Here is a 27,663-nt window from a genome sequence, read left to right as displayed (position 1 = left end):
AGTTAAATCTAACTAGAAAAAGGACTATAAAACTGGTATCTTTCAAAATGTACATTTTCATAAGAGGTAAATACACACACACACACATAATTTCAGTAACAGTGTTACTAGACTTTTTGAAGTGAACTTACATGACATCAATATCCATAAAAATAAATTTTTAGTACAGATAAATACATTGAATACATTTCTCCTTACCTGTTTGTGATCAGCCGGGAATTAACGTATCTATACTCTCCTTCATACTTTTGCTCAGTTACTGTCATCTTACCAATGGGTCTTCTGAGTCGAGTTAGGAATAGCCCAGAAACAAGTAAATAGGCCATCATACTCGCTGGGCCCTATTATTATTGCAAGGGAAAGACACAGAGTTCAAGTATATCTAATAAATCTACTGAAAGCAACATGCACAATTTATATAGTTAACTCTTGACTTTGAGAGATATTGATTTTTGACTAATTTTTCCCCTTGTTTCTTTTCTAAAAAAATATACACTGGACTTCTATGCTTTGCTATTTATCTACTCCTCCACCCACCACTGACACTCACCGCCCAGCTCTCCTGAATATGCTCCCCTAAAACTCCTAAATGTTGTCAACACTCTTTCTAAGGCATCTGAAACTCTTCTGATGGAACTCTTCTTGGTATTTTCTCAAGATTCCACAATAACTCAGATCTCCTTTTTAGTTTCTCTTTGAATATTAATATTCTCTGAGGTTTCTTCCTTAGCTCTCTTTGCCCAAATTTACATCTCTAGTCCCATCACTCCTAAGAATCCAAGACACTATTTCCAAATAAGTACTACTCATTTTCACCTCACTGCTCTGTAGAGCCTCAAGCTTTGTCCCCCCAAATAAGCTCCATCTGCCTTTCCATTCTCATACATCTTGCTTCCAGTGACCTCATCACCCACTGACCACCCCAGGTCACAAGCTTCAAGCTGACTTTTCCAAGCTCATCACAGGCAATTACTTTCCTCAGTTCTATATACACACTACGTTCTGCCATACTAAAATAATTGTTTCCTGAACATGCACTTCAATGAACTTGTTCTTATGTCTGGCAACCCTGGCAAATCTAACAAATGCCTACTCATCCTCCTCAAAGCACTTCAAATACCACCTCCAATTCTTCCAACACCAAATACTTTACTCAAACTTCTATTATTGGATTTAGCACTCTGCATTACAATTGCTTGAATATCTCTGTTACTAGATCATAATCCCTCCCCAGTAATAACTGTCCTACTCATCTTTTCATTCCTACTACGCAGCACAATAAGTGTGGAACACAGTGTATATTCAAGATTTTTTAAATTAATTATGATTGAGTCAATGCATTTCAACAATTACTACAAGTATAGGCAAAAAGGTAACTAAAACATAGTTTCTACCTTCAAGAAATACAGAATCAGATAACAGAAATACTTCAATATATGTGGAGATATATATTCAACAGATATGTTGAAGTATTATAAAAATCAAGTAAGTACCATAAAAAGAATTGCAACACAGAGAAAAGAGGCATTAGGCCTATTTCCCTCTTACAACAAAAACATGCTATAACAATCATTAAATCTGGACATGACATAGCAAAAAGGAAGGTAGACAATAAACTTCAGATCAAAAACTGCTTTTCCCAGCTTTTTGGAAAGGAACAAGAAAACCACTGTACAAACTGTCTATTAACTACAAAATGTATATACATACACATGTTTACATATTTATACATAAACCAACTACACTATTATATGGTCATTATAAATATATAACACTAACATTACATATTAAATGACCAAAGTTAAATTCCAGTAAGAATATACAGAGAAGAGGTAAAGGGCGTTCTCACCAGCACGAATATCAGAGACTGGGTAATAAGGCTCATGGGATGGTCAACCATTTACATTATCGTAAAAAAGTCTTGAAACTGGCACAGCTGCCATTCTAAAGGTATTCCTGATATTTTAACATTCAAATTTCATACTAAAATGGCAGTCTCCAAATCTCTTTTTAGTCATTACTTTGCAACAATAAGTACCTGTATTCAATGTTAAACACTGCACTTATGGTTATTAACATCACAAAAGTTTTCCAAGCATCTGACTTAAGGAAAAGTAAAAAGCCAAATTAGAGTAATTTTCAAATCCTCAGTACAGCATTATTTTATAACCAGACTTTATTAGGACATCTTGTAAAAACATGTTCTTGAGATATAAAAAAAATTCTTACAAGCCATCTGGCTATTCATAATTAGCATTATATCAATTTGAAAGGCAGAATAAAAGTAAACTCACCTGAGCTCCTATTGCACTTGTTAACTTGAAGATATACAAAACTATGTCTAAAAATGGCTGTAAAATAAGTATTAGAAGGTACAAAATTAAAAAGAACTAGGTGTAATGTAACAGCAAGTAGATGAATAAATACACAAAAGATAGTTCTTATTGTCAAGAAACAAAAAATGGAGACCGCCTGACCAATGTCTACTGACAAATGGGAAAAGCATATATCACTTCCCATCAACTAAGGTATCTCTACTGTGATAACTGACCACTAGTAACTAATTTCTAAGGTAGTACAAAGACACTAAATAAAATGACCCAGGTTATAACCCCAAATCTGCTACCAGCTTTTCTGGTTTCTATGGATCTTCACCTGTAAAAATGAGAGGTTCTTCCTGTGCTCTTAATACTGTTTAATTCTATTATTTTATCATAACATCTACATGTTGAAGTAACTGAGTGAGCTACCTATGAATATAATTTTAGGATGTAAAACTCACACTTCTAAAACTAAAACAATATATTAAGGTTCTCACACAGAGACAGCTCAACTGACACACTAAAAGTAGGGTTTTCCTTTTACTTTTTATTGACCTTATTGGGGTAACATTTGTTAATAATTGAAGAGCTCTTTCAAAAAAGAAAAATTTAATCCACACCTGAAGATATGTTTATTGATTTGGAGGAGACAGATGTGACAGAGAAAAATTAATCAGGTGGCCTCTCTTATTTTTGATCCTGATCAGCGATCAAACCCTCAACGTGGGTATGTGCCCTGACCAGGGAATCGAACCCACCACCTTTTGTTATACAGGATGACTCACCAAACAAACAAGCCACCCAGCCAGGGCATACTAAAAGAGTTTTTTAAAGTGTTTTTTAAGAAACCCAAATTGTGTTCATTCACTTAAGGCGACAGCCACCACTTTCTGACTAATACGTACACACTAGGATAGGTGACTTGGTTTACTAATTGGCTTGTACTAAGGTGATCCTTTTCTTTTTGCCTTATAAATATTATCAAGAAGCTAGACATACTTGTGAAATTCAAGGACATTTAAAAGTTGATAAAAATGACATATGTCAGACTTCAAAAAATTAGGTAATGTTAAAAGTAAATATATTATAGTGCATAACACCACTCCAATTAATTTGATATTTTATCCTATTGCAGATGTGACAAGACCCAAGCTATAGACCTGCTCAACTGCCAAGATGTAAAGACTACAAACCTACAGAATACATGAAAAATGTTATCTACACCCACCCTCCCCCCCAATCACATAGATACAGAATAAACTTTAAAATGTGGTAATGGGAACAGAAAAGAAAGCTGAATTACTGAATAATTTGTAATTGTCAGAGTTCCTAGAGTTTGGAATCAGTTAGCAAAGGCTTCTAGAGAGCTGACTAAACAACAAAGTTTGGCATGAAGTGAAAAGGTACCTTGGTAGTGGGCCTGTCAGGAGGGGTGAAGCTCTTATGGATATGTGTGACTTTTCTAAGAATTGCCTATCCTCCCTCCATCCACACGTTTGAAGCGGAGCACTCCTAGTCTTACAGTGCAACCCCCTTGTATGTGGATATCTGCATCAGTTATGGCCGGAGGCAAACATACTATAAATGGTCCAGTCCAAGACAACCTCCTACCCCGGACCAAGAGCAGTCACGTGGATTGAAGTGGGAGATGAAGCATCATCTAAAATGAAGAGGGAAGGGAGGGAATGCAGTGCACACAGTCTTACAGGTGCCACTACATGTCCTAGTCAATGCGGGTGGTAATGGCAAAGAAGATGGCTTAATGAGAAGACTACAGCAAAAGCTGTCTGGGGGGTGAGATAACATGAGTGAGATAGGTAAGAACTGAAGAAATTAGCAGGAAGAAAAGTGATTAAGGCCCATCACCTGAATCAAGAGCTTTGGCAATACTGTGGAAATGGGGAGAAACAATAATTAAACAACTGAAATAAATTAATACCTTATGAAAGGTTTGACTATTATTTAAATGACCTAATAGAATTAGAGCTACTGAAGGAGAGAAATGGGCAGGAAGAAGCTAATGTTTGTTAATGGATGTAGAATGAAAACTTAAATTGACCGCCAATCTCTAACAATTGCCAAAAGTACACACAGGTCAAAAGATAAACATTTAAATTTATGTTGTTTGACTGAAATCGGCCTGCAATATTCTTACGAAATCTTTAAGAGACATTAAGTTCTCAGTTCTTGGTTAAAGCATCTCATAAATATAATATTAAAAATTAAATAACTGTAGTTAAAACTATAACTCTGATTTTCTTATAAAAGCATTAAATATTTATATGACGATGTTATACCCATCAAATCAACTCTACATAAATTTGTTTAGATTCAAAATTCAACAGATTAATAATAAAAAAAGAAAAAGAGAGAAACTTACCTTACTAAGATTTGAATACAAATCAACTACACTGTTACAAAACTTTTCTACATCTTGTGTAAGCAGTTGGTCTGGATTAGCTATTCTGTTGTCCAGATTTCCCATTTTATAATATGTAAAAGCTCTAAAATAGCAATAAGAAAATAAATTTAAAACAAATGATATTTTTAAAAACTCACATTATCCTACACAGTCTAAATTAATAGAAACAGAAAATTCTGGAGCTGGAAGAGGCCCCAGATTGTCCTAATTTATTTTAAAGATGAGGAAGCAATTCTAGAGAAGGATGACTTACCAACTAATGGAAGAGCCAGAATTATAGATTCTAAATACTGAATCTTTTGCTATATGTTTCTGGGTCTAAGGGCAATTTTCTTGAAAAACATAGCCAACAAAAAAGAAAAACTTCTATGTCTCAATATGCTAGGTATTACTGTCCAATTTAAGTATTTTTAATATAAAAATAGGTTATTACTTACTGGAGATACTCCTCATAGAGGTATTTAGTTAGTCTTACTCGGAAGCACAGTTTGAGCTCATTTAACCCAAACTTCAAGAAGTTATTAACCAGAGAGATCTAAAACAAACAAACACATATTATTGGTTTTGCTTCATTCCTTTACTAAATCATAAATTATTTCTCTGTCATTGGCTATGTCTCCAAATCCTGTGATTTTTATAACAGTAAAAATTTATATAATTCAGTTCTGTTTTACTTAAAATTTACAAAGAGACAAGAGAACATACTGAACCAAAAGCTCTATTATCCTGATATGTTAAACTTTACTTGGAACTTAATTTTAGAATATGTTAATATCATTAATTATAAGAAGCATCTTGCTACCTTTTTTTTGTACCCCCCAAAAAAGCTAAGTCACCTATCTAATGTAAAGGGCTTGCTTTTAGGAGTACTGACTTTTATGTTTATATTTTCTGCTTCCTACTACCAGTGTTACAACCCCAAACAATGGAATTCTATACATAATGCATTTGCATTTGTTGAAAAAAGTAATGAAAGTCTTGTACCTACTAATGCCATTTTCCAGATTATTTCTAGAGTCACATTTAGTACTCTTTTCCATCATTATATCAAAATTAATTCTTCCATAGTTCCAAAGTCATGTTTACATAAAATTTTTCTTAAGAAAACACTGATTTCTTGCTGAATCTCACTTTTTGATATCTAAGCTATCTATCTCAATTTTTTATATTAAAAGGTCTAAAAACCATCAATGTCCACCCTCAAGTTTTATTAAATCTGATATATAATCTAATTAATTGAATTTTACAATCAAGCTCCTCCTTTTTACTCCCACATTTAAAATACTAAAATTCTTATAGTGCCAATAAAATAAAAAGCCAAGCTAAGAAAATCACTTATAATTAGGCCAATTGCTTACCTTTATTTCTAATAAATTCAGATAATAAATTCCAATTTAACTTAAAATACAATTTACTATAATATTGTGGTCTAAAACAGTAAATATAAATCAGAGTGATCTGGCCCCCACACAACTCCCAACCTCTGCCCCATGAGGTTCTGGTTGTCACACTTCGGGGAGGGGTGGGAACTACTGCCATTTAGTGGGATGTACTAAAGATTCGAGAAACCCTAACTTAAAAAAATCCATATATGCACACATCCACATATATATAACTGAACCAAAGATAATTCATTTTAATTTTTCTATCTAGTGTAAAGGTGTACATTGAAATATTCCACTATAAATTACAAAACTAAATCCAAAATAGGAACTTAGTATCATAAATCTTTAAAGAACTTAGTAAGTAAATATCCTTAAAGATTTTAGAAAGATGCAGTTTTTCCCTGTGTAAATTTAAAGAATTCCACTTACGAGAGGCATGGCAGCGATGAAGTTGAATAAGTATCTCTTGAAATCTTTTCTGCTACGACCAATGATACCACTGCAAACCACCACATGCAATGCATTAGTTGCAAAAGAAGCAATATTTAACACTAAGAAAACTTCTGTAAAGCTCTAAAATTACTCTTGGAAATTTTTACTGAATCAAAAGAATCAATAAAAAAGATGTTAAGAAATATTTTCTTATAAAAACATGTTTCCAACTTTTGAAACTGTGTCAGTTTAAATAGCTTGCTTGAAAATCAACCTATATAAATGGCAAAATTAAGTAAGAATAACCAGTTCTTTCCCTCATAAAAATGGTATTTTAAAAAAGGCTTAGGCTGTCAAAAAAGGGGTTTATATGGCAAAACAATTAACTCTACAGACCCGGGAATGGGTTACTATGGACAAAACAAACTAGTATTTCTTTGTTGTTAAAATATTTGAACATTTTGATTCTCATTTGTATGAACACATTTGTAGAATTAATTTCTAGAGAGACAGACTAACGAGAGATCACGCTTTTACTATAAAGACCCAGGAGTGAATATTTGAAGCTTTGTGGGTCATAGGTTCTCTGTGGCCAAACACTCAATTTTGCTATTGTAGAGCGAAAATAGCCAAAAATGAAAAATGCTGTGTCCTAATAAAATTTTACCAAAACAGAGATAGTATTGGTTTGACCTGCAGGTCTACTTTGCCGACCACGGGACTAAATGATAACTGAAAAAGTAGATCAGTAGGATTCCTCAGAGTCTCAAGGTCTGTTCACACACTTCAATTAAACCAGCTCCTCTTTTTCTAATCTGTTTTTAATTTATTTTGTATATTTATCTGTTTTTAAAATATCTATAAAGAACTTTCAAAGTGAGAGTTCCTCTACTTTTTTTAAGGTTTGAAAACCATTATATCATGTAAGTAAAGACTCTTTGAGTTCAGCTCCAGTAAAAAGGTATAATTTACTTGATCACACACTCTTTCACCAAATAACCTTTATTAATACTCTCAAGTATAAATAAAATGTATTTTTAAAAATACTGCACTACATGATTTAAACCTAACTCCATACACACACAAAAGTAATGGGTATAAGATAGAGAAATAATTTGCTTGTTTTATGAAGGAGTAGGTAATAATGCCAAGTAATGTTAGTTGGTCTTTTAGAGCAACAAAAGTTCCATGGTCAAATGGATTTAGGAAAATCTGGGTTAAACAAAGCTAACAAATGTCTTTATCAAAGACCTTCTCAGTGCTTCATGTATAATATGTCCATTGTAACTCTCTGAGGGGGCTTTGTAGCATGTAGCATTTCCTCTGTTATAATAGCATTCCACAGAACATACTTTGGGAAATGTTACTTTAGAGTGATAGAAAAATTAATAGTCCAATTTTGATATAACTGCTAAAAAGAAAAAAATAAGTTGAACTGGGAAAAAAGTTAAAATAGAAACACACAAAAATGCTCTTTATAGCAATAAGAATATTAGAGACGAAAAGCAATTAAGACAAAACAAAAGTTTAGAGATTTAAAATTGTTTGAACCAAACTTTACATAAACCCAAGTGCTTTAGTGCTGCCCAAGCTGCGAAACACACAAAATTATAAAACTCTGGTAAAACACATGCTATCATTCAGCAATGGTTTACCACTGGAATAGCAGCTATAAATTTAAAAAATGGTTTCTTGAATAAAGCCTTATTTCTGCTTATTATTCCACTGCAAAAAAAAATAGTAAAGAATAATTTTATAGTAACCCCAATCATTATTACTTTCAATACATGTAAGAATCTTATAAAAGATAAAGATGCTACTTTTAGCCAAATAGGTGAAAGATATATACTGATGATTACATATAGCAGCAATAAGGTAGAAAGATTGTCCTCCATTAAAGAAAAGGTCTGTCCTATTAAAATTTGCCCACACCCCAAAGTCATTAGCCACTGCTAACAAATAAGCCAAAAAGATGTAAAGAATATTAAAATGAAGTACACTAAGGGTCATAGCAGAAATAAATGAATCTAGGCCTACTCTGAAAGAGGCAAAATGGAAAGGCCAGAAAAACCCATTCACAATGTAGCTTTACTAGTAAGAGAAATGTGTACATTTTTCAAATAAATTTGTTCCATGGTAGGATTCACAATATTTTAAAACTTATAATTTGGCCAAATAGCAAATATTTCCTATATAGCAGAAGCTCAAAAATATTTATTAAGGAGAAAGTTAATCAACTTTAAAATGACCATTTCACATTGGTGAATTGGGGTTAAAAGTATAAGAAAGTTCCCTGTACTATTCTTACAACTTTTCTGTAAGTTTAAATTGTATCAAAATGTGTTTTTTAGAAATTCTTAATTTTTTAAATTGTTTCTATAGCTCATAATTAAAATTTAAAACTCGGTACCCAACAAGTCGATTGCTCTAGCAAAATTACAAGCTGGCTCATGCTACATAGTAACTTTCCTCTGTCCATCATCACCAATTAACACCACTTACTCTTTGCAAAGCATTTTTTGAAAGACAGTATGTCTTTGAGAAAATGTTTATTAGCAGCTACTTAAAGTTGGAAATCTCCAGTTTAGAAAAGTAAGTATTATTCTTTTGGATTACAAAAACATGAAATCACAAAATCTGAATAAAAGAGGAAAACTTTTAATCTTCTATACTATACCATGATTATGCAGGGTTTTATACATAATATGTGATGGATTCTACACAGATATTTAATATGAGGTCGCTCACGGTGGATGTAATCTATAGATTTTTGCTACAGGTAATTAACAATGTTAAAGTTGGGGAGTCTATTTTTAGTAACAGATAAAACATTTATATAATAAAGCCATCAAAGAAAAAAGTATATAATTCTATAAAGATTGTAAAAGAGCATAAATGTCTTCTCTACATTAATTATACAAAGGACTCAAATACTTGCACACACAGCTCATAAAGACAGAACTTTGAATAAAATCAATCCTCCTAAAGCTGATATGCTAGCAACAATGAACAAATATTTCAACTACATTTATGCCAAAATTCTTCAAATTTATTAGGGGACATAGACACACAAAATTGACCACACTCCTACCACAAACACCTACAAACCCGGGAGACCAGACTTTCAACAAGCCCTCAACTTGGCTTCTAACAAGATTTTTAGGCCTTCTCTTTTAAATATGAACACACAGCCAAGAGTGACAAACTGCTTGCGTAAAACTTCTAACAAGAGTAACAAAGGATCATAAAGGAAATAAACAATGCAGGGAGTAAAAAAAAAGTCACCGACTTGAAAGAGCGATTGCTACAAAAATGAACATTCATACAAAAAGATAACTCTTAGAAATAAAATTATAATAAAATTCACTGGATGATAGTTAAAAGAAATTTCCTAGAATATAAAACATCAGTAATAAAAACAGTGCAGAAATTATAACATAATCAGATGACCGATCCAGGGGGCCAAACACTCAACTATTAAGGATCCCAGAAAAACAATTTTAAAAAAGGAGAGGAAAAAGAAGAATGACTTTCTAGACTGAAAAGAGCCCACCTCATGCCCAGCACAATGAGTAAAACAAGAAATCACACGAACATTCAGTAAAATTCCCAAACACCAGCGACACATCAATAACAAATGACTATAAAAGCTTCCAAAGGGAAGGAAAAACAGACCTGCTGCTGAGAAAGGGCAACAAGCAAGGGAATGGGCCCCATCGTCCATGTGGCACTGGGATCTGTACAAAGTTTTTAGCTGTGGCTGCACATCAGAATCACCTGGGATGTTTCAAAAAGGGATGTTTAATTGAATCAGAATACCCAGGGGTGGGCCCAGTCATTAATTCTCAGAATTGCCCAGAGATTCTAATCATCCTGCAGCCGAGGCTGAGAATCAGTGAGTTTTATAGAAGCAACAAGGTGATATTTTTCAAATTCTGACAAAAAGTAATTTCCAACTTGGAATGTATAAATACAGCTATATTATCAATCAAGTGTTAGAGTAGAAGACTTTATCAGATCTAAAAGCTCTCAAAAATGTATTTCCTTTACACCATTTCTCAGAAAAAGACTGCATCTGCCAAAATGAGAGTAAACTGAGAAAGGGGGAAGCCAAAGATCCAGAAAATAGGTTATTTAATGCGGAAGAGAAACATGGACGAAATTCCCAAGATCATGATAAAAGCAAATTCAAACATAACTGCTATTAAGTGGGTCTAAAGTTCAATCGATCCTGATTAGAGCAGGAAGACAGGAAACTAACTAGAAGCATGGGGTGGGTGGTAATAGATAAAAATCAATAGATTCTCACAGTGTGTTTGACGATATTACAATACTGAGATTTCACAGTGTTATCAATAAGCTTGAGTCAAATTAGTAAGAAGTAGGCAAAAAACTAAAGCACACAAAACCTTGTAATTTATAAATATCAGGAAAATCGAAAGGCTGTATATAAAAGAAACTACCAAAATATATGCCATGTGGCTCAGCTGTAAACAATACTCAAAATCATGTAAACAGTAAACTCTGACTTAACAAAATACTGCAATATAACAACACCCAAAGGATGAGCATGGGTGTGGGTAAGAGTGTAAAAGAGTTAATCTCATCTTCCAAAGTAGGCAATAAATATATACTCTCTAAAACTAGAAACAGTAACACAAGTATGTCACACTAAAATGCTGAGATAAAATAAGAGATGAAACAGCAAAAAGAACAGAAAGTGACTGGCTCCAGGAATGACAATTGTGAGTGGGAGAAATGGTGCGCAGGACTGCTATGTCTGTGACTAACACCTGCAAGACTGACACTAAGCTATGTTCATGTATTATTTTTGAAGCTGTTCACATATTACTTTGATTAAAATTAAAAGGCCCAGGACCAACCACAGGTCTCTCACCTGTGTTCAATGCAGGAGCCTACACAATTTACACGTATTCTGAAGCATGTGGTTAGGGCTTTAAGCCTATGGAGATCACCTATATTCTCCCAGGCGGGCGAGTCAGAAAACATATGCATAAAGCATCCTTCTTGTCCTATAAATCCCATAAGAAGCAAATCAAGGGTACAAGAAAAAAAATTCTTCATTTCAAAATTTGGGCACATTTTAAAGCTTTAAGTGCTGTCATTCAAAAGTTATCTTAGATTAAGTATTTAAGACATTTTCTGATAAAATACTGTACACCAGTAAACAAAATTTCAAGAAAAATTTTACTCTGGTATTCAAATTAGTATCCTGAGGAATAAATTCTTTATTAACAGCTGTTATTTTTGTTTTTAGGTCCAAAATTATCAATTGCAATGATTAATAATTGATATATAGAAAGACTAAAATGAAAAAAATTTATAAACACTAACTTCAGAAACTGAAAGAAATGTCTAAGAATTGTTTCCTCTTAATAAACATTCTCAATGTGATGCCCTAATATACTTTGATATTTTCCTCCTAATTATCTCATTAATTTTAGTCATCCAACTTGGAGACTTTTTTAAACCTCCAATAAGGCACTTATTATACTGCATTTTAATTTTCCTCTTTCTTGTCTCCAGTGCTTTACAAACTGTCCGCTCTGCAGGACTCCATGCGGGGAGGGCTGGGTCCCTCCTGTCACCAGTACATCCCTACCACAGAGTTCATCTCCAAGTAAAGGGACAGAGAATAATTTGACTTAAGTATTTACACCTAATTTAGAATCTACTTCTTGCTCATTAAGATATTGCTTAAATATGAGACAAATTAGTATTTCATATACATTGGAGGAAGGTGAACAGAAAAGTACCTTTCAATGAGTGTCCCATTTTGAATCATCCAAACATCACAATATGTTCGAGACACCAGCATAACAGCAATAAGTACCAAGTAACCTGTCTAAAATAAACCAGGTATAGTAAATTAAATAAATGCATTTTAGAAAGTTTTAAAAAAAACACATTACCTTGGCAGAGGTTTGTTATTTCTAAATTTAAGATTTCATTCTAGCTTTAATACAGTTGGCTGACATTTTATCTATAGGAAATTTTAAAATACTTTAAAAAAATTTAAATATAAATGGAAAAGGCCTTATAGATCATTTATTCTAACTTTCTTATCCAGAATTCAAAAGTGAATCCCAGGTCAAATGACTTGGTCAAAAAGGTCGAATGACTTGCCTTCATACAATCGGTCAATGAGAGAAACCAGTAGTATATCTTAGATTACCTGAATCACCATGTACTGTGATTGTCTTATATTTTTAATACATGACTGATAAAGAAAAATGACAATAAAATTGTCAATATGCAATTAAACAACAAATACTGAAGCCTAAAATTTTACCTAAGTAGAATAAATTTGGTTCAGTTTGTCAGGAAAATCTCTGAGAGTGCCCCTGTACTCACAGGGCTTTCATTTTAGTTATTAAGGCAAGATTTATACTAAAAATATAAGAAAACAGACCAACGCAGGTATATTTGCATTACTTCATGTGCTAAGTAACAAGAGGAAAAGGCCTGGGGTAGCAAAAGAGGATTATGACGTTAGAAATATATTAACTAGACCAGGTAAGATGAATAATTCAATGGAAAATAAGAAATGGATTAAAACCATATGAATTATAAGCATAGCATATCCAGCAGAGTACAGACCATATCAAATTACCGAAAGCTTCTGGGTAGAACAAAATGTTCAAAAGTGTTGTTTAGGAAACATTACTTAAATAATGCTGTGCAAGATGGGTTATCAAGGGGAAAGAGAAGAGGCGCTGAGTGGCTGGCTAGGAATCAATCATCTCTCTGCGCAAAATGAGAATACCCTCCACCCTCCAACACACATTCAAAGCTGACCTTAAACTTTCTAAATTGGAAGACTTTGACAGTAACATAGAAGCTGAAGTCAGAGAAGAGGGTGTGTGACAGGAAGGACATTTGAATAATGTGTTTAATTTCAAAGTTACAGAATAGAGGGACAACTGCATCTAATACTTATATAATTTTTGCAAAATAAATATTGTTTTATAAAAAGGTGATTAAAAAAATCACCTTTTGTATGTTTTATTCATACAACATAGAGTCATTATAACCTTCCAGTCTACAAAAGAATAAAGAATGTGATGAGATAAAAACAAAAGGTGAAGGTACTGAAAATACAGCTCTTTAAGTGAAAGACAAGGCAGGGAGTCACAAATATACATAGAGTAAATGAAGCTGTAAGAGAGAGGACAGTGTCAAAGAAAATCCGTGATTGTGCTAGGACAGCTGCTACCCCCACGTTTCCTGGCAAGAAACATACCATCTTTCTACCCCACCCTATCATCTCAAAGTTAGGCATTCAATTGAAAACAGAACGATCTGTTAATTTAAATAAATGCTGTCTATATGTCACTTTAACTGAAATGTTAACTTTTAATTCAGACCTTACATACAGTCTCAACCCTAAACTAATCATCTGAGGTATATATAGATAACATTAGACAAAGATAGTTTTTTTTTTCCTTCATTTTATGTTCTTGGCTTAATTTATCCTGAAAGAAAGTATCAAGTTTACTTGTCTCACTTTACCAAAATCTGGCAAACTTTTATTACTGACAGTCCTGAAATGCCTTCATACAAAAGATGTCATTAGAATCACCAGTACTCTCATTAGTAATGGGTTCACAGACTATGACAGAAATTAAAGATTTGCACTGATTTGGGCTCGCCCTCGCCTTGTGACATATGTGAACTCCATATATATTCATCATATGCAATATGTTCATTTCTCTATTTCATAAATCAGTTAATCTATCTCGACCTCCAATCTTTTGTGATTTCTATAGGCGTTTATTTCAATTTCTTGAACTGGGGTTAAAATTGGATTTTGATATTACTCAAAAATGGTTCATGACTCTGTGGTATGGCTTCACCTAAACAAAACTGGCAGGTTGGCCAAGTCATTATGCTGTTAACTGATAAGGGGAGTAATATATAAATCTTTCCAGAAAAGCTTGTACTTTATACAAGGATTCTCCAAAGTCAGGTGGGTTATAGAATGAGAAAATGATTAATTGTGCCCAAAGAGTCACGGGAAACCTTCACAAAGAAGACAATGAGCATCAAGGTTTTTTTTTAAACACATCTGTTTCTGCTGGGGGTGGGGTCAGGTTGTCATAAACATGACGTCATGACAGCACACTGACTGAAAAACAGCAAAGAATCTTCTAGGCAGATGTATTGAAAAGAAGGTCAAAGTCAGGATGTGATTTACTCTATAAGAAAAAAGAAGTAAAATATATTTATTAGGGTTTTAGAAAGAAGACTTGTTAGAAAAGGAGAAGAAGCAAAAAGACCAATTAAGAGATTATAATAATCCAGTAGAAATAGAAAGAGACTGATTTAAGAGAAACTCAAGGATACTTGGAAAAAAACATTTAAAATACAGCGTGGGGCAAAACTAGGCTTACAGTTGTGAGTACATGAAACAGTTTACTCTTTATTATTGTTTATTAATTATTACTGTCCTTTTCCATACAAACAATTGTAAACCCACCTTTGCCCCACCCTGTATGAGAGAGCAAATTTTAAAGGTTTCAATGTGACCTCACTTTTATTATGTGCTCACACACAAGACTACACACCAAAATAATGACATGAATACTCTCTGAGAGGGAGGCTAGCTGGCACTAAAAAGAAAAAAGCATCTACCTGCGATTTTCAATTTTTCTTTAAGGAACACATATTATCTCTAATCAGAAATAAACAACTGTTATTATTTATTGGAGGTTCGTAAGGGCGGAATTACCGCAGTATGATCTGAAGTGAGGGGAAAGGAAAGGCAGTCCAGCGTGCTGGGGGAGCGTTCATCCGAGAACTACAGCGCTTTGAGGCATCTTATCTTTTCTAGCTATTAATAGATTATAAGGCAAATGGTTTTTTAAATTTGTACAACTGGAAACATATTATATTTGAAGAAAACAAATTTGGCATAAAAGATTAGAAGGGGAGATTCTTTGAAGTGAGACTAATTAAAGAACACCGTGACATGCAGGCAAGAATATTTAGAAGAAAAAGTTGTCAGATCCCAGTGACTGAAAGGATAGGTACAGGAAGAAGAAAGAGTCAAAGGTGATATTTTTAGTTCTATAAAAGGAGAATATTGAGGTGATTTGATTTTTAATAATTAAAAACACATCGAATACAGATAAAGTTTTATTTAAACTTTATTCCAACAACCAGCTCACTTCCTGAAAATACTTGAAAACTTTAGATATCATTTTGGTATCTTTAAAACATATTCAGTTAAATATGAAGTAGCCCCTAAATATAACCCATATCAATGTGAATTGTTAACATCTTAATTAAATAAAAAATTTTCCTTTGTAAACTTAAGGTTGTTTTCATTATATTATAATAAAGCAACACCACTTAGGTGAGCTGCACTAAAGTACTCTAGAATGTCACATAAAATAATAAAATAATATTTCATTAAAAAACTATTTAAAAACTGGCACTGAATAACAAGGGTACTTACTTGCATGAGAGACAATGATTTAAGACAAAAATTTTGTAGTCTTCACTACCTACAGTGAAAACATTTGACCTGTAGTCTTGCTTTATAATTTTATTGTTCTTATTACATGTAACCTCTAAAGTTTAACACTTAACATTATAATTTCATAAGACTTACCTCTTTACAAAATGTTCTAGGAACCATGATTTTAAGAATCCTTGTGAGCCTTGAAAAAAACACCTTGTCCACCATAGCTCGTTCTTTTTTTCCCTCTTTCTACATTAAAAAAAGAAAGCTTTTAATATAGCTATAACAAATCTAGAACAAATAAGATTAAAGAACCATGTATCACTTAAGTCAATATAAACAATTATCAAGATGATATTAAATTTAGAGAACAAAGACTTGTACTGCTCTTCATACTCAAACATATTTTCAACAAAACAGGGTGTTACCAAAACAGTAAGGGTTTTTTTTTGTTTTTTAAATCTTGAACACGAATTTCCCTGTTATTAATTACAGGGAACTCTCCGATGCCTAAATTTATCATTTAGCATTTCCAATATGCAATCTGCCAGTTCATTCTCTCTTCTTCATAAATTCAAAGACAAGTTTTTATAGCATCAAACCACTCTGATGCTATAAAATTAACATTTAAATGATAGAAAAAGCAAATAAACCATTAGGTAAAGACCACTTAAGAAGCTGAAGTAATAATACAACCAGAAATAAGAAGCTGAAGTAATAATGCAACCAGAAAAAATGTAGCTAATATTCAGGAGGGAACAAGGTCAAAGGGCACTGAGAAGTTCCTATTAATGTGTCAATCACTTAGACAGGTGAGATGAACTAGGACTCAAAAAGACAGATGTTTGAAATAGCCAATAAAATAAAAAGGCCATATGGTGCTGATAAGAGTGTAGGCATTCCTCTATATTGTTGGGGAAAATGTAAACCGGTGCAACTATTCTGCTGCATCTATCAAATGTAAAATGTACACTGACTATAAAATGTAAAACAACCTATCAAATTTACTTTTAGGGACTTATTCTACAAGTACTCTTACATATATGCTTAAACACATAAGTAAAAAAATAACCTGCACAATATTTATACCATAAAATTAAAAACTTACATGTACATCAATAGAAGATACTACAAACCTCACAGTAAATTTATGTAAAAATCTACATAATTGTATAAAGGAAGCAGCATATAGTCAAACAACAGAATACAACAGAGCAGTTAAATTAGTTTATAGCTATCAACATAGATCTAAAAAACATGCTGGAAAAAAGTGGAATGAAAAATACAATGACTCAATTTATATGATATTTCAAATGCAAAATAATTCTACTCATATTGTTGGTGGCGATATTCATAGCTATACTTCAAAAGTACAAAAATGCACATGGGAATGCCAATCACCAAACCCAGCACAGTGTTTACCTTTATATGTTTTGAATTTTATACCATGTACATTACAACAAAATTAAATGAAAAAGTATTTTAAAATCAAGTCAAGAATCTCTTTATACTATTTTCTAACTATATTAAATCTTTTTCTCCTTCTTAAATCTCATGTCTTATGAAAACTGTCTCACCCCACCCCATCTTACAACAGATTATAACAAATTTCCACAGGAAAAAAAATTCCTTCTTAATTGCTTTCCTCTTAAGGAACATATTCACTGAAAAAAACTTAGAGAATTCTGATTAGCAAAAATAAGCAGCCTACACCTACTATTTAGAGATATCAACTGTAATAACTAGCGTACATCCAACCAGATTTCAGTCTAGCACATATGTATAATTGTGCATGTGTGTGTTCCCCTAATAAATTTTACAAATGTGGTATCAGTGTACATAATGCCTTATATCTTTTTTTGGGCCAACCATTTAATCTAACCTAAATTTATCTTGCTCACACAATATGACCAGCAAATAAGTATATGCTAAAAACACTGTACAAAAAAATTAAAAACAAGTGAATGAACTTAGCTGTACTAACTGATGAAGTTTCACTGATGTCCTAAAACTTGCAGATATAATTCGCAGGCAGTAGATATAAGTCTAAGGTTTGATATACAAGGAGGGTGAATAAAAAACAAAACCCAGAATATATTTATTAAAAATTGTGTATTTATTCTTACATGTTTTAACTTCAGTCACCTTCAAAGTACTCTTCATTGGATGCTATACACCTATCGAGATGTTTTTTCCACCTGCTCAAAACAGTTTTTGAACTCATTTTTTTAATACCTTTTAGTGCTCCTGCCATTTTTTTTGTTTCACCAAAGTTTTACCACATCAACAAAGTTTCCCTTTGAGGACTTTTTTCATCCAGAAAAATATTAAAAGGTCACTCAGGGCATGATCGGGTGAATAGGGAGGGTGGGTAAAACTGCTGAACGTGCAGCTTGGTTTTGGTCAAAAACTGCTGACCCCCAGCATAGTGGGGGCTTGTAAATCACCCATCATGAAATGGGCAAACATGTTGAGTCTTCAAAAAAAATTCACTGAAGCCAAACACAGCCTCTCACAACAACACTAGCTGGTACACTGACACAGATGGGTCCTAGAACACTCACTTACTTAGAGGGGGAAGCCTATACTACAGGGGGCCCACCCTCCAAAAGATAATCCCAATTTTTGCCCACCCCCTGTAAATCAACTAAGGTTTGATTACTCACATATAATTTAGATATGAGAAATTATGAAAAAAAAGAAAGAAATTATGAAGACGGTGATAAGCCAGACAACTGGAGATAAAAACATCTGGTCCCATTTTTCAAAGCCTGGGGAAAAGATTATGGAAACTAAAGAAGAGCAATTCTGATGTCCATCTCTAGAACATTCAGAAAATAGATATTAATATGGAAGATTTGGGATACTTAAGAAACACTAACCACTATAAGCCCACATGAGTTTACTGTGAATGAGGTATGTCAAGCTCTTCTAATATTCTTCCTTTTGAGGGTATCGTACTAGTATATTGGGGGCATGTACAATGTCAGCTCCATGTACTTTTATAACTGCTATACACCCAGAGCCAAACACAATACCAGGCATGTATGAAGAGCTCAACTGGTATTTCTTGAAAAATTAATAACAATTAAAAATTAATCAAGGAATTTGATGTTTCTTATAAAATTAGTGGGCCTTAATGGAGAAATAAGGACTAGATTTTTGCTACAGCTGGATATAGTCAAAGCTAGATAAAACATAACCATAAAAAAAGATTAAGAGATGCCAGCAGGACTTTGTCTGGTCAACTACATTCTGTACTAAATATAATGTTTAGAGAAACTAATGAGTATGGGTCCAGAGGAATAAATACAGAATTGAAAAAGGACCAGACACTATCACCTGAGAAACAGTTGAAAAAATAAGGGTTGTTTAGCATGGGGAAAACGATTCAGAAGACACAACTATCTTCAAACAGCCTGACAGTCTATCAGAGAAAATAGAGTAGACTTGTCCTGTGTTGCAACAAAAGACAAAATGGTCAATCACTAAGTGCCCACAGAGGGAAGATGAGCCTCATCATGGGCTAGAAGTAATACAGTTACCTGCCTCCTGGGTACTCTCCAACAAATGAACAGATTCAGGCAAATACCAGAAGTCACCTACCAAGGATTCCCATTTCAGAAAGAAGTCCTATAATATCTAGCGGATTCCAGATGACATTAAACCCCCCAAGTTCTAAAATTCTATGATTATTGTCCTAATTCAAAATTATGTAACAAAACAAATAAATGCATAAAATTCTAAAGAGTTAATGATTTGAAATTTTACCTCATTGTTCTGTAATGGTGGTTTTCCATTTTTCTTACTGCAAAGAAAAAAAGAAAAAAGAAAGCACTTTATTTGCAAACTTTCCCCACCATAAAAATTGTTTTCAGATATCAAAAGAACATACCATATTCTCCAAATGTTCACATATCATACATAGAATATATTAAGTATAATAGTAAAGTTACCTCTTATTAAATAAATATAATTTACTGAAGGTGTTCAATAAATGTTAACTACTATCAGGCATTATGTTGGTAATTTTTCACATTTATTTTTCAAATTCTTCCATAGAGAGGTGGGGTCTATCCCTCCATCCTTGAATCAAGATTTGACTGTGTGAACTGCTTTGCCCATGGAACATTAGCCAACTGACGCAAGCAAGGGCTTGAAAATGTCTGTGCATTGGACCCTCTCTCTTGATGCTGGGAATCTTTTCCCAGCAATGTTAAGTAATCCCAGGTTAGTTGCCTATAGGATCAGAGACCATATTCCATTCCCATGTAACAAATGAAAAAACTGGCTTGGAAAAGAGGAAGTAGTATGTCCAAGATTCATGCTACTCAAAGTAGTTAGTCTGGCACCAGCCCAGGCCTGACTACTGATCCAGGCCACCCCCCTAAGCAATATAATGACCAGGCTTAGGCTCTGTTTATAATACACTACCATAGCATCTTATGTTATGATCACATTTCAAATCTCTTCTTTAATATACATTTCCTCCCAATAAATTAGTTCCATGAGATTAAGAGCTATTGCAGGTTGGCTTCTCCCAACTATAGGTGAGGTGGTGTGGGGAGCACAATGTGTTTACTGGGCATCAAAACCTGTGAAAGGAAGGTAACAAAAGCAAGCTTGGGCAGAATTTAAACTGTGATGCAGGCCCAACAAAATTTCACCCAAAAACGTGGGAAGCTGTCACCCCAAGTTCTGTCCATCAGAGTGCTCTGTGATTGGCCAAAATGGTCAGGTCTTTATTCTATCTTCCTTGCTCAGTATATAAAGGCATGCTGCTCCAGGGAGGTCACGGCCTTAGGAAGGTAGCTCTGCAGCTAAGGCAGATCCTAAAGTGTGGGCAGAAAGGGTTACCTGGTCTGCACTCCTCATGGCTGGACTAGACCTTCTTTGAAGGGGAATCGGGGTAGCATATCTCCGTGCCTAATAGAGGGGTCATACATTACTCAGCCCTCTGTGTTCAACATCTAGTTGAGCTCCAAGAATCTGTAGAATAAACATTTTCAGTAATAAGATACTAGGTCACTGAACAAGGCTAGAAAGCCAAATTTAACTACAATAAGAGTAGATGCTCTTACTTTAAAAGTGCTTAGGTTTATTATTGTTTCTAATCTCATTTGTATTACAGGATTATCTGTTTTTAAATTTTTATGAGATTGCAAAACTGTTTCAGAAAATGCCTTTCATTTATGTATATGTTCACATACGCCCAGTTAATTATGAGCCCCCTTTTATAAGGCTTTCTAAAATCCTCTTTTTAAGGAATTCTTTAAATGTTTTCCACAGATGGTCTCAATTTTAAAGATACTCGCTATACAAATATACAGAGATCACCTAGGATAAATTAGAGCAGTATACTAGAATCCCATTTAATCGGTTACATATTTTTTTCACTTGAAATGTCATGCTAAAGACTAGAGAGAAGTTAATTTAATTGCAGAAACATGATCTACTGCCAGGCAGATTCAAGTCTAACAAAAATTCAATACTTTTCTTGATTTTTATCCTATGAAACTAAAAAGACTCTACAACAAACAAACATGTCTTCCACATTTATGTATTCCTTTTGGCTACCAAAAAAGATCGATTTATCAGCTAAATAGATTAAAATAAAGGTATTCAACATATTTGAACTCTATTATTGATATGCATATTAATGACAAGGTACCTGTAATATCTGTAACAATCACTAAATATCAGTTGCCTTCTTATATTTCATGGTATAACCAACTGAAACAATTATAAAGCCTAATTTTGTGACTATGTGAAACATGACCATTTATATAACCAGTCTATACCAATTGCAATGTATGTTCAGTCGGGAGCTGCTAATCTATTTTCTTCTTGTTCAGTAAATCACCAGATTTTCCAAAATATAATGGCAGTCCCTGAATTGATTTTCACTGCCCAACAGTCCTGCCTGAGCAAAGGCAAGGAAAAGAGAATCACAGTACCAAGACAAGATATGGAAAAACCTGGTTGCTAAAGTATAAAAGAAAGGTACATAGAAAAGATACACATCAAATACATGTGCTCTTGAAAAGATAGGTAAATTCTAAATGTGACATGATCAAGAATCATTCAGATGTTTACTAATTGCTTACTATATGCTAGGTACTATTCTAGATCAGCATCTTTTAAACACCGTGGTCTCAAGATTCCAAAAAGCTTTTATTTATTTGTATCATATCTATGGATATTCATCATGTGGAAATCCAACCTCAGTATTTTTTTAAAGTATTTATTTGCTCATTTAAAGAAAATAGACACAGAAAACTGATATATAAAATAAACTTTTTAAAAATAGCTATATTTTTTCCAAACAAAACAACTAGATAAGAAACGTAGCATTGTTTTTATATTTTGGCAAATCTCATTAATGTCTGGCTTAATAGAAGACAAATGGACTCTCGTATCTGATTCTGCATTCTTTCTAGCTATTGCAATACAAGTAGGTATTGCAAAACAGGAATATTTTAATAATTGTGGATATTTTTCTGTGACACTAAAATGTTTCAATGCAGTCTGAAACCGTATCAATGAACTTTTGTACTCTGATACAATTTAATCCATTGGTCTATGTTATACTTTCAATGGATTGTAACCACGTAAAATTTGGTAACATCGTGCATTGGTCAGTTGGAAAATACTGGTTCAATGAGTTATGTAGTAGACCTTCCTAATGTAATACATTTTATTATACAATATTCTGTAAAATTACATTTGTTAATATTGCCACCAATCTCACCAGAAAAGTCTTAAGCACTGGGAAGCTATCAAGCTCACAGAAGCAGAGACTTCCAAATTTTAACTTTCACCTGAAAACTTAAATTGTAACATTAGCTACAAGCACTGCCAATTGTTTTTGCTTGAAGGCCTTGCAGAAAATGTCTGCAATATTCAAGGCTGAAAAACCAGTTATTCAGTCATTCTTTCAAGTAAAACTGATGTTCCATAAAAACAGTGGCAGGAGTTCAGTTCACAACTCAACAATCACGCAAGTGCTTGCTTCCCTCCAGATAACCTCTGTACTTTGGTATGTGGCAAGAACTGCTTTGTGAGAACTTCTCGTTTTTCTTTGGTAAAAACATTACAAAAAAAGAGAAAAGACCAATAACCAACTATTTATAAAATGTATAGAAGGGTTTTATCAAGATACGGAAGGTCAGGTTAACATTTGAAAAAAATCAATGTAATTCATCCCATTAACAGCCTAAAAAAGGAAAAAAAACAATCATATCAATAGATACACAAAAGGCCTTTGACAAAAATCTAGCACCTATTCATCATAAAAACTCTCATCAAATTAGGAATAACAAGAAACTTCCTCAATCTGTTAAAGGACATCAACAAAAACCTATCACCACCACACTACTAATTTGAACACCAAGACTGTAAGATCTGGAATATGACAAAGATGCCAACTCTCAACACTTCTATCCAGTATTGTTACTGGAGGACACACAGAGTGCAGTCAGGTAAGTAAAAGAAATAAAAGGTACACAGAATTAAAAGGAAGAAGTAAAACTATCTTTATTGCAGATTTTATAAACATCTACACAAAAAATCCTAAGGAATCTACAAAAAAGCTAAGTGAGTTCAACCAGGTTCTAGGATATAACATCTATACATAACTATTAATTGCATTTCTACATACGAGAAAAGAGCAATTGCAAATTGAAATTTTAAACATGCCCTTTACAAAACCACAAAAAATATTAAATATTTAGCGATAAATTTGGAGGAAAAAAGATGTGCAAGATCCGCATGCTGGAAACTAAAAACACACTGCAGAGAAATTAAAGATTAGACAGATACAGCATGCTCATGGATCACAAGACTCAATATTGTTAATATGTCAATTCTCCCCAAATTTATTTAGAAATTTAATGCAACCCCAATCAAAAGTCTATTAGGTTTTGTTTTGTTTTTGTGTAGAGAGTGACGAGCTGATTCTAAATTCTGTATATGGATGCAAAGGACCTAGAATACCAATAAATTTTGAAAAGGAAGAACAAAGCTGCAGGAATTGTACCTGATTTTAAGGCTTACCATAAAGCTATAGTAATAAAGACTTTGATACTGAAGTATAAATATAGATCAAAGAGACAGAAAAGTCCAGAAGAAGGCCCACATACATATGGCCAATTGATTCAGGACAAGGTGCCACAGCAATTCAAGGGGGAAAGGATAATCTTTTTAACAAATGTTACTGGTCAACTGAATATCTATAAGCAAAAAAAAAAAAAAAAAAAAAAAAAAAAACCCTTACTGGTCACCATATCCAAAAATCAATCTGAAATGCAACACAGACCTAAATACCAGAAAATTAAAATTTCTAGGAGAAAATCTTAGCAATTCTGAGCAAAGATTTGTCTCCAAAGATTATCAGTATACTAGAGTGATGCAAAAATAATAATAAAAGCAAGATATTTTGTGGGTTAGGACTGTAATCCACAAATTATCTTGGGGTAAAAGCTGCAGCCTCAAGGGCTGCTGGTGAGTATTGTCTGGGCAAATGGGAAATGGGTTAAAATAAAACTACTGTTATACACAACATGGATGAATCTCAAAATCATTATGCTGACTGAAAGGAGCTAGGCAAAAAGGTATACAGAGTATAATTCCTCTCATATAGAAATCTAGAGCAGCCCAAACTAACCTGTAGTTACAGAGGCAGATCAGCAGTTGCTCCAGCTGGTGGCAGGGAGGGGACTGACTACAAAGGGGCCCGAGTGCTGGAAATGTTCGTTAGTTTAATTACAGTGACGGTTACACAGGTGTTCACATGTCAAAATTCAAGTTGTACACTTTAAATACAAGCAGTTTATTGTACCTTAATAGTGCTTCAATAAAGCTGTAAAAAACATTTTAATCAAAACTTAGGAAACGCTTTTTCCTAAAAACCTAATAGAATTGTATGTTTTGTTTGTTGTTTATTGTTGGAGGTGTGAGGGAGAAAGAGATGGAGTTTACTGCTCCTTAATAATACCAACAAGATATGTAAAATTAATAAGCAAGAACTTCCCCTACAGATGGGTAGAGATAAACTATGAGACTAAAATAAGAAATTGCCAAGGCTTAAAATACAGAATTTTTTAGAGTTTCAGACTAACTAAAAAAAGAACAAAATTCTGAAAACTTTAATCAAAATTTAGTTAACCAGACAGTAACTCTAAGCCCAATGCTTTCCTCAGTTCATTTTTCTAAGCAGTGTTTCCCAGACTCAGGGTAATGTATGAACCTCTTCTGAAGGAAAAAAATTCCTACAGACCCTAGCACTGCCTTAAATTAAATTGGTGCCTTCTTAAATATGTATTGATTGGCCAAGAAGTCCATATGGTTTTTTCTGTAAAATAAAAGACAATTTTTACTTTCACCAATAACTTTATTGATTTGGATATTTTGAGTATGACAGCTATCTTCCACCATTGGCTTCTAGTGGGTAGAGGACAGGGTGCTGCTAACATCTTCAAATGCATGCCAGTCCCACAGCAGAGAATTAATTTGCCAAGTGTCAACAGTACCAAGAAACTTCACAAACCACTTTTCACATGTTCGATCAGTCACAGCACCTTCTCCATATACTGTACAAATTGTTTACTGCATTTCAGTTGAGTTTTTACCTTACCTGAAATAATAAAGCATAATACACTGAAAATATTATATTTTCTTCCATCTTCAGTATTAAAATGGCTGCACAAAAATTCACCAATTTTGATAAGTTTTCTTTAAAATGCATGCTGATATGACAGCTGTCACATTACAATCTAACAAAATTGTTTTGAATGAAGTTAAAGACTACTAAGTACTACTAGAGCCACTATACACAAAAAACGGCCTTTTTGTAATGGCCTTTTTGGCCAACCCAACATAAGCATAAAATTAAGACTACATAACTTTTGTTTACAGCTCTTCTACATCATAAAATAAAATTCATCATTTAAAAACAGGCAAAAATTATAAAGCCAATAGAAATGGAATCAACATTCATTTAAAGTGATATGTAAGATAACACTGCTACAACTAATCACCAGCTAGGGTAAAAGAAAGAATTACGTATTACATGTTGCAGCTGATATCCAAGATTTTGTTATAATCTTCATTTTTTATAAACAATAAAATGGTTTTAAATCACTGCTTTATTAATGTTGATGGTATAATTAAATTTATTAATATATCCTAAAACAAAATCCTAAAAATTAAAATATTCAATGAAAATTGACAGCACTTACTGCTAATAAATGTTAAAAGTTGATATTTATAGAGACAAATGGGGATCTATGTAATGCAATTGCTCACAAAAGTATTTACCTTTATGTTTGACACATATACATATACATTACATACATACACCCAGCCACACATACACAGGTATAAACATATACACACACTCCCAAAGGGCTACATGATCAGTCAGCTCTCCCATCAATTTTCACTCTTCAAGCTTCTGTGACATACCGTGTTCAGAGTGTACTGTGACTTCTTACAAGGCCTTCTCTTGGCCTGAACTCATAATCTACATGTAAGTTCTATTCTTTTACCACTCTGTGACAATTAAAATGGTACTTTACTGCTGCTCTGTGTCACTGTCATGATTTCAAACCAAAGCTTCCTTACACGATTTCAGTTTCTTACAAATTCTATAAAAACATCTTTAACCTAAAGATTGCCACAACAACAACAAAAAAATTTAATGGCAAAATAATTCAGTATAAGTACAAAAGCTGAATATGATTTTCTTAGTTTTACATTGCTATGCTTTAGCCCAATGCAAGTTCTAATGCAGTAGATTTGTTTACCATACACGCGGCTTTTTAGATGATCACTTAGCAACAATTCAGCTGTAAATATAGGCACAAACTTCTTAATAGTATGGTAGTCATGTAGATGACTCAGAATGTGTTCCTACTAATTTATTTATACTTTACCACTACAAGGAAAAGACAAAATTAGAAAATTCTCATACAACTTGAGGACCCTATATAATGCATTGTTAGATCCCTTATCTCTAGGCCTCTCCAGGCCTTAAAGATGCCTTCACTAAGTTAGGGCCCATGTTCAGTATAAGAAGTTGTAAAAAAAGATTTGGAGTATAAAGGTACATTCAGGCAAAGACATGTCCAGTTTAAAATGATTTCAGTAGATCCAGATACAGATACCTTACTTTTAAAAACAGATATTTAAGTCAGGCGCTCAGGAAAAAAGAGGGAGCTAGAGATTTGGGGAGTCATTAGGGTATAGGTCCTAACTGGTATCATGGTTTTAAACAAAGTGGGCCTGGAGTTCACACAACTGAGGTCAATCTGGGCCCAGAGATGATGAAGACCTGCACAAAGGCACTGGCTATGAGAATGGAAAGAAAGACTCAGGAAAAATTGCTAGAAATGACAGGATGAGGAAATAGATACAAGCTGGGAACTGAATATGAAAATGAAAGAAGAGGAGCAAAGACTTAAAGAACTATATAAAGGTAGAGGAGGTATCAGAAAACTACAAACTTCCAGTCAAGATAGAGGCATAGGTAAATACAGCTCACTTCCTTGCACAATCACAGCAAAAATTACAACTAGACTACAAAACAAATTATCACCCAGAATCGTCAGAAAATCA

At 33.4% G+C, this 27,663-nt stretch overlaps 1 protein-coding gene across 2 annotated transcripts in view; it reads right to left on the bottom strand.

Moving 5' to 3' along the window:
• Window positions 1-27,663, bottom strand: part of ABCD3 (ATP binding cassette subfamily D member 3) — a 68,346-nt gene that overhangs the window by 24,591 nt on the left and 16,092 nt on the right. The window contains exons 2-10 of one of the 2 annotated variants that reach the window (XM_045199452.3): window positions 20,905-21,036; window positions 19,819-19,855; window positions 16,198-16,296; window positions 12,338-12,426; window positions 6,558-6,627; window positions 5,181-5,278; window positions 4,702-4,825; window positions 2,295-2,351; window positions 199-341 (exon numbers count right to left, since the gene is read on the bottom strand). In XM_045199452.3, the coding sequence (XP_045055387.1) occupies window positions 199-341; window positions 2,295-2,351; window positions 4,702-4,825; window positions 5,181-5,278; window positions 6,558-6,627; window positions 12,338-12,426; window positions 16,198-16,272 (656 nt within the window). In that variant the 5' untranslated portion in view covers window positions 16,273-16,296; window positions 19,819-19,855; window positions 20,905-21,036. The remainder of the gene's footprint in view (window positions 1-198; window positions 342-2,294; window positions 2,352-4,701; window positions 4,826-5,180; window positions 5,279-6,557; window positions 6,628-12,337; window positions 12,427-16,197; window positions 16,297-19,818; window positions 19,856-20,904; window positions 21,037-27,663) is intronic. The other variant, XM_024565362.4, reaches the window with a different exon arrangement.

This window comes from Desmodus rotundus, chromosome 3 (assembly GCF_022682495.2).
Source record: "Desmodus rotundus isolate HL8 chromosome 3, HLdesRot8A.1, whole genome shotgun sequence".
In the NCBI taxonomy this organism is placed as follows: Eukaryota; Metazoa; Chordata; class Mammalia; order Chiroptera; family Phyllostomidae; genus Desmodus; species Desmodus rotundus.
The sequence above is the reverse complement of the archived record's forward strand: the minus strand, read 5'-3'. Positions and strand labels throughout refer to the sequence as shown.